The sequence below is a fragment of the Balaenoptera musculus genome, chromosome 14 (genome assembly GCF_009873245.2).
Source record: "Balaenoptera musculus isolate JJ_BM4_2016_0621 chromosome 14, mBalMus1.pri.v3, whole genome shotgun sequence".
In the NCBI taxonomy this organism is placed as follows: Eukaryota; Metazoa; Chordata; class Mammalia; order Artiodactyla; family Balaenopteridae; genus Balaenoptera; species Balaenoptera musculus.
In genome coordinates this window covers 5,707,911-5,727,978 of record NC_045798.1, presented here as the reverse complement: position 1 = coordinate 5,727,978, position 20,068 = coordinate 5,707,911, and the positions used below count along the sequence as shown (strand labels likewise).

The 20,068-nt window shown below is 55.3% G+C and overlaps 1 protein-coding gene, 1 long non-coding RNA gene and 5 other non-coding genes across 7 annotated transcripts in view; 1 reads left to right on the top strand and 6 right to left on the bottom strand.

Moving 5' to 3' along the window:
- Positions 1-547: 547 nt before the first annotated feature.
- Positions 548-619, bottom strand: TRNAA-UGC. The gene has a single exon. It is a non-coding gene; the product is annotated as a tRNA-Ala (tRNA).
- A 2,850-nt stretch (positions 620-3,469) lies between these two features.
- Positions 3,470-4,934, bottom strand: LOC118880350. Its single transcript, XR_005016262.1, has 3 exons — positions 4,639-4,934; positions 3,687-3,801; positions 3,470-3,549 (listed from the first exon to the last, which is right to left on the bottom strand). It is a non-coding gene; the product is annotated as an uncharacterized LOC118880350 (long non-coding RNA).
- Positions 3,632-3,703, bottom strand: TRNAD-GUC. The gene has a single exon. It is a non-coding gene; the product is annotated as a tRNA-Asp (tRNA).
- On the bottom strand, positions 4,167-4,239 carry TRNAF-GAA. Its single transcript has one exon. It is a non-coding gene; the product is annotated as a tRNA-Phe (tRNA).
- A 1,294-nt stretch (positions 4,935-6,228) lies between the features above and the next one.
- On the bottom strand, positions 6,229-6,300 carry TRNAD-GUC. Its single transcript has one exon. It is a non-coding gene; the product is annotated as a tRNA-Asp (tRNA).
- Positions 6,301-6,548: 248 nt separating this feature from the next.
- Positions 6,549-6,620, top strand: TRNAA-UGC. The gene has a single exon. It is a non-coding gene; the product is annotated as a tRNA-Ala (tRNA).
- A 1,449-nt stretch (positions 6,621-8,069) lies between these two features.
- DHX37 (DEAH-box helicase 37) overlaps positions 8,070-20,068 on the bottom strand; it is a 30,738-nt gene continuing 18,739 nt past the window's right edge. The window contains exons 11-27 of the mRNA XM_036823512.1: positions 19,491-19,586; positions 19,204-19,286; positions 18,026-18,173; positions 17,498-17,574; positions 16,957-17,189; positions 14,758-14,869; positions 13,288-13,394; positions 12,947-13,135; positions 12,389-12,513; positions 12,176-12,292; positions 10,734-10,906; positions 10,270-10,384; positions 10,007-10,144; positions 9,715-9,809; positions 9,549-9,622; positions 8,799-8,896; positions 8,070-8,640 (exon numbers count right to left, since the gene is read on the bottom strand). Coding sequence (XP_036679407.1) covers positions 8,555-8,640; positions 8,799-8,896; positions 9,549-9,622; positions 9,715-9,809; positions 10,007-10,144; positions 10,270-10,384; positions 10,734-10,906; positions 12,176-12,292; positions 12,389-12,513; positions 12,947-13,135; positions 13,288-13,394; positions 14,758-14,869; positions 16,957-17,189; positions 17,498-17,574; positions 18,026-18,173; positions 19,204-19,286; positions 19,491-19,586 — 2,066 coding nt within the window. The 3' untranslated portion in view covers positions 8,070-8,554. The remainder of the gene's footprint in view (positions 8,641-8,798; positions 8,897-9,548; positions 9,623-9,714; positions 9,810-10,006; positions 10,145-10,269; positions 10,385-10,733; positions 10,907-12,175; positions 12,293-12,388; positions 12,514-12,946; positions 13,136-13,287; positions 13,395-14,757; positions 14,870-16,956; positions 17,190-17,497; positions 17,575-18,025; positions 18,174-19,203; positions 19,287-19,490; positions 19,587-20,068) is intronic.

Genomic DNA, 20,068 nt, shown 5'->3' with positions numbered 1-20,068 from the left:
CATGCGTTCAGACGTGGCCTGTCGCCGAGGAAGCAGGAAGCACAATCCCGCCTGCTGCGTCTGCTGGTTTCCTTTTGGGTGGCTCCCTCTGAAAATGGCTTCATTTTCAGAGGGAGTTATTGAGAGCACAAATAAAGGGCAAGGGCCCGCACAGACGCTCAGACCTTTGAACGACGTCCACGCTTGCCGTCTGATGGCCGGGAATGAGTCACCAGGCCTCCAGGCCTTTTACTGCAGTCACAATGCCAGGAAGCATAGGGTAAATTCCCTAAATGATCATTCTCACTTTTGCCGTGGTTTCAGTCATCATGTCAGGTTTTGCCTTTACATGTTTCTTGGAACTGCTTCCCTTTGCCTCTTCTAACAAAATTACATTTGGAGTGTTAGGGACTTCAGGAAGGGCAGATCCCACCTATTGTGAAAATCCCACTTCCAAGTAGTGACCGGAGGAGTAATACCTGTTATAATCACGTACATGGTGTTTGTATGATGAACAGGGGCAGAAATTTGGGGAAAAAAAAAAAAAAAAAAATCAGAAAGGGTGTAGTGGAGATGCCGGGGATCGAACCCGGGGCCTCATACATGCAAAGCATGCGCTCTACCGCTGAGCTACATCCCCCGCCCCTTGCACTCTACTTTCTGAAATTCTCTGCTATAGTCTATTCTTTAGATTTTTTTTTCCCCTAAATTAAAATGTTGTATACTTAAATGGGTGTTAAAGTTTAAAGCAAATCAAAATAAATCGTTTTATGTTTCCCAACTAGACCCGTCCTTCATAGCTCTGCCGCTGAAATTCCAGCTGATACCGGAACCAAGGAGCAAAGGGAGACAGACCTATTCTTGAATGTTGCTCCTCACAGACAGAAAAGAAGGAACAGAAAATAAAAGAGTTTCTTTCCAATAAATAAGGACATTGCCCCCATTGCACCTCCACCCAGAAATCTCCGGTTTCCTGGTCTTTAAAACCATGCCAACCTTTGGTGACTGTGAAGTTTGCAGACCTATTATTTTTCTTTTTCTTTTTCTCCAACAAGAACTCTGAATATTGGGACTTCCCTGGTGGCGCAGCGGTTAAGAATCCGCCTGCTAATGCAGGGGATATGGGTTTGAGCCCTGGCCCGGGAAGATCCCATATGCTGCGGAGCAACTAAACCCGTGCACCACAACTACTGAGCCTGTGCTCTAGAGCCCGCGAGCCACAACTACTGAGCCTACAAGCCACAACTACGGAAGCCTGCGCGCCTAGACCCCGAGCTCCGCAACAAGAGAAGCCACCGCAGTGAGAAGCCCCCGCACCGCAACGAAGACCCAACGCAGACAAAAAAAAAAAAAAAAAAAAAAAAGAGCTCTGAATGTTAACATGAACCCTCAGTGGAAAAGAATCTGAAAAAGAATATATACATATATACACTTGAAACTAACACAACACTTCAATTTAAAAAAGATATATTAAAAAAAAAAACCCAGCAAACTAAAAAAAAAACAGATCCACCCCCACTAAAATGCTGAGGAAGGAAGGAATCTCTTTGTGATAGCTCACTGAAAAGAGCCATTCCTTAGCTGTCAATTAGCACCTCTTTTCCAGAGTGTTCTCCAAGGGGAGAGAAGTCACAGTGCGTATGGAGTGTCCTTCAAGTCATCACGGTGCCACTGACTGGTTCGGTGAGAGACAAGGAGAACACCGAAAAGTGAGGCTACGCCTCTTTCCACCTGCACCTGAGATTTCCTGGCAAGAAATAGAGTCACTTTACTATGATGTGGAGAATGCACCCAAAAATACACTGCCACCTCAGTCCTTAACTAATCATCTCCCTTACAGCCTGCCAGTACCTGAAACCCTTCATAGTAAAGTCCCAAATGAGCTGGTGCCCGGGACACTGGACCCAGCAGCTGTGATTTCATTACCTCACCTCTCTGGGCCTCATCTGTGAAATGGAGATTTGAATAGTAACTGCTTCACAGGGTGATTGCGACCATTGAATGAGTTACACAGAGAAGGTGTAGAACAGTGCCTGGTACGAGGCCCGTGCTCTGAAATGCCAGTTCTCATTGTTTAAAATGCTGTTATTATATGAACTCCAGCGAAGGGCTACTACTTCTCATATTCACCCCATGTGTGAACTGACGCTTTGCTGATACTGTTTTGGTGAAACAGGAAAAGAGCAGGAGGGCGATGGGGTGAGTTGCGGAATGGGGCTCCGTTGAAAGCCATCCTCTGTCCTTATTGTTCTAGCTGAAGAGGGTGGCCATGAGAGCGACCTTAGCCACAGAACGGAAGAAGGATGGCAACATAGGTGGTGGTATTTTGGACGTGGTTCGGGAGCGAGCTGAGGGGTTGTAGTTAGTTCAGCAGGTGCCCCGATTGTTCTGCTCCAAACAAACCCGATTATGTTTGCTTTCTGTGTAAAACTTAGAATCAAATCCATGCTCCTAACTCTGGCCTTTAAGGCCCTCGGTGATCTTGCCTCTGTTGACCCCCCCTAACGTCCCTCCCTTACTCCCGTGCTCCTCTCTACGGGCACTCTAGCCACACCTGCCTCCTAGCTGTTCCTCAGGCAACCAGGCTGCTATGCACCTCAGGGCCTTTGCACTTGCCATTCCCGCTGTCTGGAAAGCTGTTCCCCAGATCTCCTCATGATTGGCTTCTTTTCATTGCCGGGGTCCTCAGAAAGGCCTTCCTGGCCACCTCTCTAAAGGGACCTGTGGGGCCGTCCCTGGTGGTCCAGTGGTTAAGACTCTGCCCTTCTACTGCAGGGGCTGCGGGTTTGATCTCTGGTCGGGGAAATAGATCCTGCATGCTGCACGGTGTGGCCAAGATTATTTTTTTAATTAAAAAAAAATTTTTTTTTAAATGAAGGGACCTGTGAATCCCATGCATTCGCTATCGCATCACTTCGATTTGTTTTGTTTTTCTCCATAGCATTTATCACTCTCAGAACCTGTGTTTATACAATTTGCTTATTGCCTGTGTCCATGCCTTGGTCCTAAGCTCAGTAGGGCAGAGCCTTGCCTGTTTTGTTTCCTGCTCTATCCCCTGAGCCTTGAACAGTGCCTGGCACATAATAAGTACTCAGTAAATATTTATGGAATTAATGTGAAAACAAATACATGAACAGACAAATAAATGAATGAAGACTAGGAGCTCGGGAAGGATGATAGTCATATTCAGGAAGCTGAGTCTGCAACTGAAGTAAAACCAAAAAAACGGTCCTGTTTAGACTCACCCTACCTCCCGTCTCAAATCCATAGACATTTTCTGAGGGCTAACCTCTGGGCCGGCGCAAGACATGAGAAGATGAAATATTTGCAGCAGAATGAACATTTCCTGGACTTAGGAGTTGACAGTTTTATTCTGGGAGATCATTATATAAACCAAACACTTGACAGCGGTGCTGTGGCGTGCAGAAAATGGAAAATTCCACTTCAACGTAAGAACTTTGTCTTTTTCTTTCTTGTAACAATGTGATGTGAGGACGCTCGTCCGTGACTGCGACCAAGCGGATGATAGACAACCGCCGGTGCAAATCTCGCTTGCCTGCCAGGTTGGTTCTTTCAAAGAGTAAGGAATTTTTATGAAAGTTATATGTTTGGAAGAGAAATGAAAATATACTGAAGCTCGAAAAGAGGCTGCCTCCCCGTCGGGGAATCGAACCCCGGTCTCCCGCGTGACAGGCGGGGATACTCACCACTATACTAACGAGGACTAGCTGTACGAACGTTACTTCTGCTCTGCCCTTAAAGGTACATTCAGCATTCCCTAACTAGTCACGTGTTCCAAAAGGTTAGCTATTTCATCTTTTCCTACAAAACAAAAGAAGGAAAAATCCCACTTTATTTAATTCCATCTTAAAGAGTACTTTTCCTCCCTGGTCCATGATTTAGCCGTGAGGGTTCAGAGAGCAAAAATTAATAAACAGCAAAAATTAACCAACAGACATCTAACAGAGGTTAAGTGTCTATGAAGTGAAAGAAACGGAGTTAGGGAACTCCTGGTCTTGTCGGATTTTTCCAGTTGGGGAGTTGTGAGGCGGTTCCCATACCCTCTGGCTTCCCTTCGATACTGCTCGGAAATGTTTTAAACAAAGAAAATGAAACCCCTTTATTCATTTGAAAGAATCATTTCGTCTTTTTTGTTTTCCCCCGACACATGGGAAGAAAAGTTATGCTGCCGAAACCCGGGATCGAACCAGGGACCTTTAGATCTTCAGTCTAACGCTCTCCCAACTGAGCTATTTCGGCTGCTGCCACCTCTAGCCTGCGCTTCTCTCCTCCTCGTCGTCTAATGGCCCTGGGTCCTCGACCTGGGGATCCGCTGCTGAGGAACCAGGGTCGGCGGGAACGCATGCCTGCCAGGCTCGCCCCGCACCCGCCCCTTCTCGTCCTTCAAAGCCACCGCCTCCGAGAAGCCTTCCCTGATCACGCCTCCCTACGCGACCCCAGCCCTTTATTGTTTACTGTTAGCTTAGGTATTGTTTTCCTTGTCCATTATCTGTCCCCCCGGCTAGAATGACAGACCCACGACGGGCAGGGAACTCATCAGCCTCTGTCACTGCTGTATCGCTTAAGGCCGACAGCAGTGCCTGGCACTTAATAGGTGCTTAAAAATATTTGCTGAATTAAGGAAAGAACGAATATCACCTGGCTCAGAGCTCCGCTTTCTCAGGCTCCCTTCTCTGCTCAACTGAACAAGGTTTCCCCTTGGGTGCAGCTCCCCAAGCAGCCCAAGGCATGGCAGGGAGGCTGACCACGCCAAGGCATGTGGGAGGCCATATGGGCTTTCCTTGGGGCAGTGACTCAGATCCGGCCTCCAAGCATGGCCACCCCACCTGTGGCAGCTGCTCGGCTTCAAGGCACGAAGAAATCAACAGGTCGGCATCCAGGTTTGGCTCTCTCTGCTTCCCTGCCCTTTGGGAGACGGGTGGCTGGGGAGTGTTGTCTGGGACAGGATGAACAAGTGTGGACGTCCTTCATGATGTGAGGTCATTTAATAAGTGTTTGCTAAGCACCTAATGACCCTGTAACCCAGTCACAAATACAGTAACAAAATAGTTCGTCATAATAGGAATGCTAAGAAGCAAATTAAATGGTAGTGATGGGATGGAACACCTGGGATGGGGGCAGTAAGAGAAGGAGAGAGTGCTGAGAAGACTTGGAGAATGAAGAGCCCGCTGGGGGAAGAGCCTCTGGAACAGAGGCAACAGCTGATGCAAAGGCCCTGAGGCTGAAACAGAGTCCGGGGAGTTATATGAATGGAAAGAAAGTCAGCGTGGAAGAGGTGAAGAGGTTGAGGGGACAGAAGATAGGAGGCAAGGACAAAGAGGTGGGCAGAGGCCAAATCTTGCCCGCCTTGAAAGCCACGGTGAAGGCTTTGTACTTTCTTTTGTGTTGGAAAGCTGCTGGGGAGTGAGGGATATGATTTACCTCTTAAAGTCTCCCTTGACTGTTGTATGGAGAATGGACAGGAGGGGCTCAAGTGGCAGCAAGGAGACCAGTGAGGTGCTGACAGCTCAAAATAAACAGTACACCAAAACGGGATGTTCTAAATTCCTTCAGGAGCAAGGGGATACAGCGGGGGACCCTACTGCTGCTTTTCACGAACGCGTAGTAGTTCTTGAAAAACTAAGTGTACCAATTTGATAAAAATCGAGTAAGGAAGAAATGAAGGAAGGAAGGGAAGGAGAGCGAAAAAAAAAATAAAATTCAAACAGTCCAGAAAACTACCGAACGGAAAGGCAGAGTCACTCCCACCTTATCCCAGTCCTTCTCCCCAGAAGTAACCAGGGTCTAGACCAGACTGATTCACGTGACCTCGGACAAGTTACTGGATCCACGCTCTGTGCCTGCATTTCATCTGTCTGATGGGATAAAATCGCCCCTACTAGGCTTATTGTGAGGATTAAATGGGTGCACACCGGTAAAGCGCTTACGAATACTGCCCGGTGCATGATGGGAGCTATATAACGTTCGCTCTAGTTGTTGCTGTAATCCGATCAGAAAGATAAACACGAATATACTCACTATGTATATTTATTCTTACATAGAAGGGAGCCTATAGTGCTCATGGCTGAGTATGCAGTCTTTTCCATTATCTTCTTGAGGAAACGGACATCTTCCGAAAACCAAATATGCACGGTTCCACGCATATCTGTCTATTATAGTCATGTCATTTTGGAGAAGCCCCAAATGTCTTTTTGTGTGTGTTGGAGTGAGTTAAAACAATCACACAGCCTCCCCGTCGGGGAATCGAACCCCGGTCTCCCGCGTGACAGGCGGGGATACTCACCACTATACTAACGAGGAGAAGCTATGCTACATAGTCTCCCGCCACACCCATAAAGAAACACCATTCTCCAGCTGCCGCACCCGTCTACTCCGGACACTGGTCTCCACGGGCGCAGGGCCGGGCGCCCCTGGTTGGCGGGCTTCCTGGGACGGGAAAGACTTACTTGCGTCTCTGAAGGCGCTGAGCCTCCAGAACGGAAAAAACATGAAGGAGCGAAGTCGCTACTTCCTATATCCTCACTCCGAGGAACCCTTTTCGCGGGTCTGGGGATGTAGCTCAGTGGTAGAGCGCATGCTTTGCATGTATGAGGCCCCGGGTTCAATCCCCGGCATCTCCACGTTTTCACCTACAATTATTTTTTTCCCCCTCTGGATCACAGTCACACGACCAGAAGGCAAAGCAGGGAAGGGGACCCAAATCCCCCGCATCAGCTGGCTTAAGAAGGGAGCTCCGTTGGAGAGGGCGGCGCTAGTCAAACGCCCTTGGTCTCAATCACAGATGCCCGCGTCCCCTCCCCTGGAGATTGGGATTCAGGTCAGCAGTGGGCTGCGTGTTTAAACAGACACTCCTAGTGATTCATGTCATCAAGCAGTTCGAAAACACTGGATTTCTAAGGAGGGTTTTGCAACTGGCCACTCATTCCGTGACTCCTGAGCGCCTAGTGCCAAGAGATGTGGACACATTGAGCGCCTACTGTGTGCTCAGCTAGTGTCAAGTACCCTTGTATCCCCGGATACCACAGGCAAGGTTTCTCAGCCCTCCTGTCCCCAGTATTCCAGTGTAGGAAACTAGCAATAAGCAAGTAGCAATGAGCTTCATGAATACGGTAATTGTGATGAGATGGAGACTAAAGGGGGAGGACGTGGAGGCTTTCGTAGATAAAGTGTCAGGGGGGCGGGCCTGTCTGCAGAAAGAGGAAATGGCAGGTGCAAAGGCCCTGAGGTTGAAGGGGGGTAGGGGGAGGAATCTGCATTGAAGGGACAGAAAAAAGCCCTGTGCATGTTTAATGAATGAGGGAAGGAGAGGGTTGAATCTTTCGAGACACTGGAAGGCCTGTTGCAGGGGAAGGACATGATTTACTCAGGTTTTAAAACAGCTCCCTCTGGCTGTCATGTGGAGTCCACCATGGGCGGGCAGGGCGGACATGAGACCCGCCAGGAAGCCACTGCCATGGCCCAAGCGGGAGCTGCTGGAGGCTTGCTGGAAGCGGAGGTGGGGACGGCACAGCAGTGGAAGTGGGGAACACGAGGGGGTTCTGGACAAACCCCGGAGGTGACTAACAGACCTTGCAGATGGCTTAAGCGCGGGGGAAGTGGGGTAGGGGAGACCGCCTAGTTTGGGGGAACGGTAGGGTTAGTAGCTAGGCTGTGGAGAAAGTGAATAGTTTTGGAATATTAAACACGTATCTCTGTTGTTCTGTCTTACGTATGTATTACAGAATTTGTGTTTATTTTTTAATTTTCTGGCTGTGCTGCGCGGCTTGCAGGATCTTAGTTCCCCAACCAGGGATCGAACCCGTGCCCCCTGCAGTGGACCACCAGGGAATTACTGAATCTATGCGTTTATATTAACACAAACTGATTCAGGAAAAATACCTAAGTAAAAGTGAGAAAAAGTATCAACCTCTACAGGCTCACTGTGCCACGGGATTACCACTAACACGCTCACGAGCATCCATCCAAACTAGTTTCCACGTATGTGTGTCCGTGCGCACGTGCAGGATGTCCCCGGACCTCCCCCATGTTCAGAGGTTGGCCCAAAGAACTCAGTAGACGCGGTATACACCTGCTGTCACAGTTAAGGTTTATTACAGCAACGTAGCCAGCGGGGAGCTGACGCCGGGGAGGGGACGCCCACTCCACAGGAGCCGGCGGGAGCCTTGGGGGACCTCGCTGGCTGTGGGCAGGGTGCACCACACCCGCAGGGAACAGGGCGCGGAAGAAGGGCCCGTGGTCGCCTTCACCCTCCAGCCAGCCCTGCTGCTCTACAAGGGACTAATGTCATCCATAGAGCACGTTTAAAGCAGGACCAGCATGGGAGATAAAACCATGACCCACCCTGTAATAAAGAGTTACAAAAGTCACCCCGCGTGGGATTGCCCAGGGCGGCAGCAAGCTGTGCCCAGAATCGAGCCAAGATGACCAAGGGTGTCCAGGGGCTCCACCTGCCTCCTGGGCGCAGTCTGGGGTCAGAGTGACCATGGCGGACACCGGCCACCGCCAGCCCCCTGGGTCCAGAGGCCAGTCCTCGGCCCCGCAGGCCGGCACCGGGTCAGCGGTCAGGAGTGGGCGGCCAGGCTTTCTCGACGTTGGCGTGCGCGGCCTGCGGGCACCACTCGCAGTACTCGGCCAGCAGGTCTGCAGGGGTGGGAGGGAGGACGGTCAGAGCGGCTCTGTGCCCGCCCGCCCGCCCGCCGCAGGGCAGACCCTCCCGCTAACCCTGGGCTCCCTCGGTGGCCCCATCCTGTCCCCCCGCAATGCCCTCGCCACGGGGCACCCTCCCCGGTCAGACTCACATTTGGGGTTTTTCCTCCAAGCAGCCAGCAAGGCGTCTCGGCAGTCGGCTTTCTCAGCAACGAGGGCTCTCAGGAGGTTCTCTGTCCGGGGCTGCAGCCTGCGGGCGGGATGCAGGACGTGGGGCGTCACGAAGCCCACCCGCTGGCACCACTGCCAGGCCTGCCCAGGAACTGCAGGAAGCCCCCTCCCCTCCATCAGGCTGGGGGGGGCTGGCCGGACGGAAGGACCCAGACCCCATCACCTCCCACCACTTGCCTCCGACCCGCCCACCCAGGCTGCTCCCGCACGTGGCGCTCGTCCCATCTGGAACCTTCCTCCAGACTCTTGCTCGGCTCGCAGCCCTGCCTCCCCTGATCCCGCTCGGTCGGGCAGAAAACGCCTCCCCTCCACATCCTGCTTTGACCCTTCGTAGCTGTGCCACCCCTGCCCCTTGTACCAGTTGTTCCGTTTGGGGACAGCCTCCCTGCCCTGGAACATGCCACGGGACAGGGTCCCGGCTCGACCCTAACACGAGAAGGCGCCCGGCACAGAGCGGATGCTCAGGACCAAGGGCTGGCTGGAGGACGTGGCTGGCAGGGGCTCCTGGACCCACAGCCTCACCCCGAGTCCCCGGGAGTGCCACGAGAGAAGAGACTCCTGCCGTTTTAAGGCCCTCAGTGGGTGGGGATCTGTTATGGCGGCCCCAGGGCACCAGTCTCAGCTCCCTCCACCACCACCTGCCGAGCTGACGCCCCCGGGAAAGACTGTACCTGGCCCACGTCTTCAGCATCGTGCTGGGGCTGGACAGCAAACAGCCCCTGTACGAGGCCAGCTCGTGGAAGACCTGGGGACAGACCACAGGATGGGGTGAGAGATCTGGGGCTCACGTCCCACCCGAGGTGCCAAGGAAGGGGCCGAGGGAGCTGTGCCGCCTACCTGCCCCTCCAGCAGAACCCGGGCAAAGTGCTTGTAGCAGTCAAGGCCTTCCGGAAAATCCACCTGGACCGCGGGGAGTGGCCAGCCGACGCGACCTGGGGCGCGCGAGCCGGTGAGCAGGGGCCACGGTGGAGCCCCACGCCACCCTCCCCCGCCAGTGCCCTCCCCGCCCGCCAAGGGGGCCCGCAGCCTGGGATGACAGCGCAGGACACACACACGGCCCAGGGCACGCGGGAGGCGGGACCACGTGTCCAGTGGAGCCCAAGGCCGCCGGGAAGTCACCCCGACTCACAGAACACGCTGGCCCGGTGACACAGCATCCGCCCCTTCTCGGGGCAGTAGGCGGGGGGCGGATCCTCAAGGGGCTTGTCAAACTGGCAGTAAGAAGGCAGCAGGACCGGGATCCACTGCACCTCCACAGTCGAGACGCCTGGGGGCCCGGGAAAGAAGGGATGGGGGCTCGGCGAGGGGCTCACGGGTTCTCCCCCCAAGGGTCCAGCGACACGGCTCACCAGAGCCACGCGGGTCGGGCGAGGGGCTGGCCAGCTGCGCTACCTTTCATGTACATCTTGGTGGTCTCCACAATTTCCTGGTAGACCACAAACTCAGGGAGCTCCCTGAAGAGCACGGAACTGGGGTGGATGAAGACTGGGTCGTCGAGGAGGGGGGTCTGCGAGAGAGACGGGGGGTGGGCGTGAGTCTGGGGGATGCACGAGCGCCAGGTGAGGCTGACGCCCTGAATCCAGTTACACCCTCAGCCAGGAAAGCAGGAGAGCGTCCGTCAACCGACGAACGGCTACCCTGGCGGGGTGTGTCCACCGACGGAGCGCGTACCCTGCCGTGAGAGGTACTGACACGGGCTGCAGCGTGACCCGCCAAAAAGCGCAGCACTGAGCGAAGGAAGCCAGTGCAAGAGGCCACGCAGTGTAGGATCCCATTCGTGTGCAACGCGTAGAACAGCAAATCCGTAGAGACAGAAAACGGATTCACAGGGTGGGGAGACTCAGAGAGCGTCCAACCTTGTAGGCATTCTTCCACTTGTCGTCCAGCAGGTCCTCACTCTGGACCCTGCGGGCCAGGTGGTCACCCAGGCCAGCCGTCACAATCTGCCGCAGGTAGGTCACCTGGCTCTCGGAAGGCGGCTGCATCTTGGGGTCCACGAAGAGCCCGGCCTCGGGGCACATGGCGTTGACTGGGGGGAGATCCAGGCGTGAGGAAGGCGAGGCGGGGGCTGGCTCCGCCCGGCCTTCTGGAAGGCCCCAGGCCGCTCAGCTCGGAGCTCTGGCCTCAGCGACCTGCGCGTCTCGGCCCCCGTCCACCGAGGATGCCCACCCACACCCACGTCTGCCTCGTCCTTGGGACAAAACCCCAATTCCCTTGCGGGCGGTGGACCGTGCTGCCGCGAGAGCTCGCACTTGACTCCCTGTCGGCCTTGGCGCAGGGAGCACGCCCAGCCGGGAGACATGACACACGAGTCACGCTCTCTGAGCAGGACAAGTGTGGAGACCACCTCTCCCCTCGAGGGCCCTGCGCTGCTGAGCCCAGGCGCGAGACGCAGGGCGAGGCCTCCTTGTTCTGCGTGAGAAGGATCTGAAGCTCTGGAACACTTCACAGGTGGGGAGAAAGGAGGTGGGGCTTTGGGCCCTGCTGCCTGTGGCAGGAGGAGGCGGCAGGGAAAAAACGAGAAGAGCAGGACGGGGGAGGCAGGTGGGAAGAGCGGGCTTGCGGATCTTAGCTTCCCGACCGGGGACCAAACCCATGGCCCTACAGTGGAAGCATGGGGTCCTAACCACTGGACTGCCAGGGAAGTCCAGGGCTTTCTGTTCTGAGGTTTGCAATGTAAATCTGTCTTCCCTACAAAACCTTCAGTGAAACCTATGCTGTTTAACTTAAAAAGAGAGAGAAGAGGAAAGAAACAGGAAGAAAGCAGAACACTGGGACAGGACGCGGAAGACCTGCCACCCACGCCCAGCCCTAATGTGACTTCCAACAGGTCCGGGCCCCACCGCTCAGACCAACAGGAGCGGAAAGCAGGGGCTGAGCCGCCAGCTGCTCCCCGACCCCAACAAGAAGGGCCCCCCCCACTGCTGGGGAAACCAGCCAGGGCCGGGCCCTACTCGGGAGCAGGGACCCCCGCACGAGGCTGCTGGGCAGGAGGTGCGGCCAGCAGCTGGTCCAGGCCAGAGCCGGGACAGAGGGTGATGAAAGGGATGTCACCCAGGAAAGGATGAGACGGACAGACAGCCTGACGGGACAGCGTGCACATGTCACTGCCCTGCTCGTGTGCGTGTCCTCGAAGGACCACAAAAGCGGCAAGCACTAAAATAGATTTTAGCGAATAGGTGAATTTGCAAATGTGGAATCTGTGAATAACGGAGATCGACTGTACGTGGGTGACGTCGCTCAAAAGCAACTTTAAACGTCAACAGGGTCAAGTTCTCCGCCGGGCGTAGGGCCATACCCGCGGCGGTCAGCTGGCCCCTCAGGCGCCGGATCTCCATCATGGCCCTATACCGCAGCCCGTTGGCCTCGCAGAACTGGGGAGAGCAGCCCGCGTACTCGCAGGCTCCCACAGCGCCTGTGGATGGGGGGGGGGGTCACTCAGTCTCACTGCCCCGTCCCACCCCGCGTGACCTCCCCACCAGCCACACTCCACGCCACGCAGGGCACTCACCCAGCAGCACCATGAGGTCCCCGAGTTTCAGAGAGGCTCCCTGCCCCGCCCAGATCCTCTTCATCTGGGCTACCCGGGCCCGCTTGCCCTTTAGCCTGGCGAGCTCCTCGTCGCTGGCGGCTGGCCTGCGAATACACACACCACTCAGGCTGTTGCCCTGGCCGGCCGCACACGGCTGCAGAGGCAGGGAACACGCCAGTTACTCAGGGTGGGCCCAGAAAATGCCTGGTGGGGTCATTGATCAACATGCCCATGATCGTGGGAATCCCCTGGTGGTCCAATGGTTAGGACTCTTGCGCTTCCACTGCAGGGAGCACGGGTTTGATCCCTGGTCAGGGAACTAAGAGTCCACAAGGTACACGGCGCGGCCAAAGACAAATACAAAAACAAAAACAAAAACCAGAGATCGGTAGAGATCAGAAGACTGCCAGGCGCAGGGCGGGCGAGGGTCTCGCACAAGACCACTCAACAAGTCAGTGATGCCCCAGGAGGCCAGGCTCCACACCATCGCTCAGCCGAGGGCAGGCGGCCCCCGAACGCCCAGCCCCCGGCCCCCACCTGTCCAGCTCCTCAAACAGCTCCCGGACAGTCATGGCGGCCACGATGGTGATGGCGTACGGCAGGCAGCCGTGTTGCCTGCTCAGCGCCAGCATCTTGGCGTAGCGCGGTGCCACGGGGAACGTGGCCATGGTCCTGCCCAGCTCAGTGATGGGGCAGCTCCACCGGGACCTCTGCAGCTGCTTCACCCTGGAGGATGGAGGTCTGTGATGGGTGCGGGGAAGGCCTCACGAGAAGCCTTCCGCACCAAGAGGCCTGGTGCTCGGTCAGCTCGGGAGAGGGGAGGGGCAGAGAACGGGGCGGGACCTGGGCTCCCCACTTCCCCCGAGCTCCTGCCCTACCTTTCTGTTTTTGGGGGCGCCTGCAGGGCACCCAGTGCAATCAGCAGCTCCTCGGCGGCGATGAGGGCCTCCACGGAGGGGGGCGTCGGGAAGGGGAAGTTGATGACCTGGGACACAGGGAGACACGGCAGGAGACAGGTGAATGCGGAGGAGGAAGCAGGGGACCGGAGGAGGGAGCAAGGCCAGGCCTGGCAGGAGGACGGGGCTCCTACCGCCTGCCCTCCGAGCACCACTCACGCTCAGCACATGGGACACGGGGGCCTGGACACACGCAAAGTCCACGTGCCGGGGGAACGCCAAAGGCCCTCTTCCTTCATTCATTCACATCACCCACTCACTCAAAAGCATGTACTGAGCACCTCGTGTGCGCCAGAGGCTGTTCTTGGCGATGGAGACAGAGAAAAACAAGACAAGGATTCAGCCTCCATTGAGCTTTCATTCAGCCAGAAGGGGCCGCAGACGACCAGTGAGTACACACGAGAATAAACGTCATCACAGGAGAAAATGTGCCCAGACAGTGAGATGATCAGGGGACAGGGAGTGACCGGGGTCGGGGATGGTGGCACCTTAGAGTGACCAACTCAAAACAAGCGTTCAAATAAATATCTGTACATAAATGTTCACAGCACCCCTAGGCACGGCAGCCAAAAGGTGGGAACAACCCAAATATCCATCGATAAGTGGATAAACCAGGGTACATCCATACGATGGAATGTGACTCAGCCATAGAAAGGAACGAAATTCTGACACAAGCTACAGTGGGGATGAACCTTTAAAACACAACGCTGCTAAATTCAGCCGTGGATTATCCAAACAACAGAAATATAAAACAGGTATCGATTTATAATATTTGCTGAAATAAACGGACTCTGATTCAAACTGTCAGCTAGGTTCTTTGACACTGAAAATAAAATACCAAACATAACTAATGTAAAAACTTTTAGCAATGAAAAGCATGACCCTCTCTTTTATATTATCTTACTGTGTATTGAACTGATACATGAAGTTTACAGTGGCTAAAAAAAAAACAAACCACGATGCTGAGTGAAAGAAGCCAGACAAAAAAGGACAAATATCATATGATTCCATTTTTATGAAACGTCCAAAATGTAAAATCCATAGGGACAGCAAGAAAGCAGCCTCGTGGCTGTCAGGGGCTGGGGGGAAGGGAGGGCTGGGAGAGACTGCTGAGGGGGGCGGTTCTCTCTGCCCACACCAGCCCTCCCGGAGCAGGGCAGAGGCGGGCACCCCTGGACACACTCAGTGGGTGCAGCCCTGGGGAGGTGGGGGGCCCACAAGAAACCGCCAGGGGGCTGGGCAAGCACCACAGGGCTCAGCTCCTAGGGCTTCCTGGGCCGCAGGGAAGGAGGAACAGCCCGCGAGGGGCTGGGGTCGCCCTTGCCCATCAGACTGGACACAGGTACCCTGGCAGATCAGTGGGGTGATGGCAGGGCTAGGGCTGCAACTGACCTTTTCAATGTTGAGAGCTTTCATCTGAAGGGTCAAGTCTTCGACAGGTCTCCGGGTGATCTCAGGAGGGGGGAACTTCTCAAAGTCACCGAAAACCGCAGATGAATAGAGTCTGAGCAAAAGGAAGCACCAGAGACTAAGAAATGTTAAGTAAAAAAGGAAGAAACTCAGCCAAACTACCTGGCATTGAATCTTGACTCCACCACTTTACTAGGCAAGGTGTTTACCCTCTTCCTGCCTCACTTTCCTCACCTGTGAAATGGGCGAACACAGCAGCTGCCCCGTTGGGATTGGTGAAGATACTTCAGGTATCTTCACATAGAGTGCTTAGAACTGCCTGGCACACGGCACTCGGGACGTTTTAACTACTTTATTGCTTAGGAGTTTTCTTAGCATAGTTTCTCAATTTTCTTTTCTTTTGTAATGTAAAGCAACGTTGAAAAGAACAGCATACAGCTACTGAAAACAAACAAATAAAACCCAGCACACAGGGACTCCCCTGGTGGTCCAGTGGTAAAGAATCTGCCTTCCAATGCAGGGGACGTGTGTTCGATCCCTGGTCGGGGAAGATCCCACATGCCGCGGAGCAACTAAGCCCACACGCCACAACTACTGAGCTCGTGCACCTCAACGAGAGAGCCCGCGTTCCACAAACTACAGAGCCCACGCGCCCTGGAGCCCGCAACAACTAGAGAGAAGCCCACATGCCTCACTGAAGGTCCCGCACACCGCAGCTAAGACCCAACACAGCCAAAAAAAAAAAAAAAATCCAGCACACAGACTGGGAGGAAATATTTGCCAGTGATGCCTCTGACAAGGGTCCAACATGAGGATTATACAAAGAACACTTACAACTCACCCATCAAAAGACAAACAACCTGACTGAAAAATAAATGATAGGGACTTCCCTGGTGGCGCAGTGGGTAAGACTCTGTGCTCCCAACGCAGGGGGCCCAGGTTCGATCCCTGGTCAGGGAACTAGATCCCACATGCATGCCGCAACTAAGAGTTCGCATGCCGCAACTAAGGAGACGGCAAGCTGCAACTAAGGAGTCCGCGAGCCGCAACTAAGACCTGGCACAACCAAGTAAGTAAATAAACTAAAATAACGAACACTATAAAAAGAAAAAGAGAAATGACAGATCGGAATAGACATCCCTCCAGAGAACAGGTACAAATGGCCCGTAAGCACGTGAAAAGATGCTCAACGTCATTAGAGAAATGCAAACCAAGACCACTGTGAGATACCACCTCGTACTTCCATTTTTATAAAGTAGAAAAGAGCAAGCGTTGGTGAGATGTGGAGAAATCAGAACCTTCACACACCGCTGGTGAGAATGTATAGATAAAATGGAGAAGCCGCCTTGGAAAACCGTCTGGTCGTTCCTCCAAACGTGAAACACAGAGTCATCGTACAACCCAGCAATTCTACTCCTCGGTATACACCCGAGAGGCATGGGAACAGACGTTCAAATACGTGTGCATGAATGTTCACAGCAGCACTATTCACAGTGGACAAAATGTGGACGCAACCCAAGAGTATCAACAGATGAACAGACAGTGCGATGCGGTCCCTCCACGCAATAGCACGTCACTCAGCCATTAAAAGGAATGAAGCGCCGACACAGGCAACAGTGTGGATGAACCTTGAAAACGTGATGCTGAGTGAAAGAAGCCAGACACAGAAGGTCACATACTGTCCAATTCCATTTACAGAAAATGTCCAGAATGAGCACGTCCGTAGAGACAGGAAGTAGAGGAGTGGTTGCCGGGCGCTGGTGGGTTGGGAGTGGTAGGGAGATGCAGGGAGAAACTGATTAATGGGTACAACTGATACATGCGGTCTCTTTTGGGGTGAAGAGAACGTTTAAAAATTAATAGTGGTGATGGCTGCACAACACTGAAAATATACTAAAACCCACAGAATTGCACACTTTAAATGGTGAGTTTTATGGTATGTGAACTTTACCTCAAAAAAGGTGTTAATAAAACAAAACAAAAATCGAGCTGCTAACAAACACAGGGCCTGACGTCAGTAACAGAATAAAGAAATAACACCAAGTGCCTGAAAGCCAACAAAAAAGGGGGTGTGAAGGACGGATGCCAGCAGGACACGGGACCCCCCCTTTCCTCGCCCGTGGGGGGGTGACCACCGCACAGTGGCCCCAACGTCACCGGAGGGGCCCCTGGGAGCCCCACCTGTAGCAGTGGCCGGGCTCCGTGCGGCCCGCGCGTCCTGCCCGCTGATCGGCCGAGGCCTGGGAGACCCAGGTGACGCGGAAGGAGGACACGCCGGTGACACGGTCGTAGTGCCGCGTCTTGACCTTCCCACAGTCCACCACATACTTGATGCCTGGGATGGTGAGGGACGTCTCGGCCACGTTGGTGGCCACAACACACAGCCGTGTCCCCTCTGGGGGAGGTTGGAAGACCTAGGATGGGGGGACGGGAGCAACAAGAAAACTGACCTCTGTCCCAGCAGAGTCAGGGAAGAATTCGTGGGTCAGAGGTCAGGCGGGGCAGGGCCTGGAGGTGACTCTCCTCCCCTCGGGCCACTGCTCCCGAACTAAATGAGGGAAGTGTTCCCGTCCTCCAAGTAGGAGACCCCAATACCCTCTCAAAAGCCTGGGGCGCCGATCGGACAGCTGATGGGGAGGGCGACCCGGGGCCGGACCTGCTCCCACCTCAACGCCTGTGGGCGCCCCCCACCGGGCATCCATCCCAGGCCCCGCACGGTTACCTGCGCCTGCTTCTCGGGGGCCAGCAAAGAGTAGAGAGGCAGCACGTGGAGGGGAAGCGAGGCGTCAGGCTGCTCACCTGCAGGGGAGGCAGAGGTCTGCTGCACCCCGCCCCCGCTGCCCAGCGCCCCTGCCCGCTCTGCCACAGAGGCCCCCCTGCAGCCCCGCTGCCAGGGCTCAACCCTGGGCACCGGCAGAGACGGTCGGCAAAGCCAGCCACGCTGCAGTCTCTCCTCCTCGGAAGAGTCCCAGGTCCTGTGTGGGGACCCCTAAGGGCTTGATTCTGCCCCCCCCAAACCCCCAAGGCCTGCGTTCACCCAGCAAAGCCACGCCCGGGAGTGGCGCCCCCATTACAACCGGCACAACAGAGACCTGAGGGCCTCCTCTGCGTCAGGCGGTTCCAGGAGCTCAGGAGACAGCAGGGGGCAGAGCAAGCAGGAACCCCAGCTCCCCTGGGGCTCGCTGCTGGAGAGGGCCCATCGCTCGACCCAAGCCCACGCGGTGGGAGCAGAGGCCCCGGCGGGTCCCACCTCCGTCCGGCCCGTCGTCCCCTAAGTCCAGGTCCAGGTCGGAGCCCAGGGCCTCCTCGTCCTCCTCGTCCATTTCTGCCTCCCTGTCCTCGTCACCTTCGCCCGCTGGCAACACCGAGTAATTGTCCAAACTGATCTGGGGCAGCGTCTACGGTCAACAAGACATCAGCACTAGGGCTTCCCTGGTGGCGCAGTGGTTGAGAATCCGCCTGCCAATGCAGGGGACACGGGTTCAAGCCCTGGTCTGGGAAGATCCCACATGCCGCAGAGCAACTAGGCCCGTGAGCCACAACTACTGAGCCTGCGCGTCTGGAGCCTGTGCTCCGCAACAAGAGAGGCCGCGATAGTGAGAGGCCCGCGCACCGCGATGAAGAGTGGCCCCCACTTGCCGCAACTAGAGAAAGCCCTCGCACAGAAACGAAGACCCAACACAGCCATAAATAAATAAATAAATAAAATTAAAAAAAAAAAAAAAAAGACATCAGCACTGCGGGCTGTGAGGGACCCTGCGTAGAGGCTGGCGTTGCGAGCAGAGCCCACGGCCACGTGACCCTGGGCAGGTCACTCGACCACGTCCTGCCTCAGTGTCCTCATCTAAGAGTTGGGGATGATCATGGGACTTCTCGAAGGGCTGCCATGAGGACACTACGAGCTAACACACGTGCAGCCCTGAGACCACTGCCTGGCACGCTGTAAAAGGAGAAGTGACGTCGTGCAGACGCCCTGGGGTGAATGCCCCCCACGCCCGGCCGGCCCGTCCCCCCAGCTCTTCAGCAAGCACAAGGGGTCCCTTTCCCTTGTCCGACCCTCCCTGGGCATCTATGCAGGCCCTGCTCAGGGCTCGGGGCTGGGCCTTCCAGAAGCTTCCTCCAGGCCCCCAGTACAGGGAGCCTGGAATGTTTTAAGTCGCAGCCCACCCTGCAGCCTCCAGAGCGGCACCAGTCAACCCCTCCCTCCACGGCAGGAAGGTTCTAGACCCCCCTGCTGCCCAAAAAGGCCACCAACAGCCCCAGGTGGCCACTGGGCACCTGAAAGGTGTCTAACACGACTGAGGAGCTGAATGTTAATTTTATTTGGCTTTAATTGAATTTACACCTGTGCAGCCACACGGGGCTAGCGGCCACCACATGGACCAGGCGGCTGCAGAGCCTGAGCTGCCCCCTCCGGCCTCTACGCACCGTGGCCTTGGCCTTCCTCGCCCGAGCCTGCGACTTCTTAAACCTCCGCGTTTCTTCTACCGAATCTTTCTGATCGTCCTTTTCTGGGAAAAGATGAGCAAGTTAGGGAGAAAGCCATCTTGTGGCTGGTGCCAGGTCATCAGGGTCCAGGGTAAGGTCACTGCATCGATCACCATTCACTGGGGGGACGGGAGGGCGGGCAAAGGGCTGGCTCTTTCGGGGGAGGCTCCGAAGCCCAGGCTGACCGCCCCCAGCCTCTTGGGTGAGGGGCTTCAGCTTGGGGTTACCTGGAGGCCTGTGCCTGGCGACCGGGAAGGCTCTCCTCAGCCTGCGGCACAGCGTGTGCACCTCTGCCTGCCCCGTCAGGAACACCAGGATGCCGCCTGCGGGGAGAACCAGCCCCACCGTGACCCGCTCGTTCACGCAGCAGACGCTGCCTTGGCCATGACCGTGTGCCAGGCCTTGATCTGAGAGCTGGGGCGCAAGGAAGTGCTGATCAAACCAGGGCTGCAGAGGTCCAAACGAGCAATGGGCAGCTGCCCACACACTGAGGGCGCTGGGACGAGGAGCTAAACAGTTACTGTGGGAGCCGGCATCCCATCCCCCGGTGTGAGCCCAAAAGATGGGGAAAGCAGCTCTACTCCGCGGAAGTGGGAGCAACCCAAGTGTCCATCACCTGGTGAAGGGAACTAACGGAGCACGTGCCACGAGGATATGGTGAGAACTGTGAGGGGGTCAGGAGTGAGACTCAGGTGGGACACACCTGTTCACCTGCCCTGTGTCTGTGGGGACAAAAGGCACCCTCCACCCCCTCACCCCCTACCCAGTTAGTCCCTGAAGACTCGCAATCCTTGGGGCAGAACAT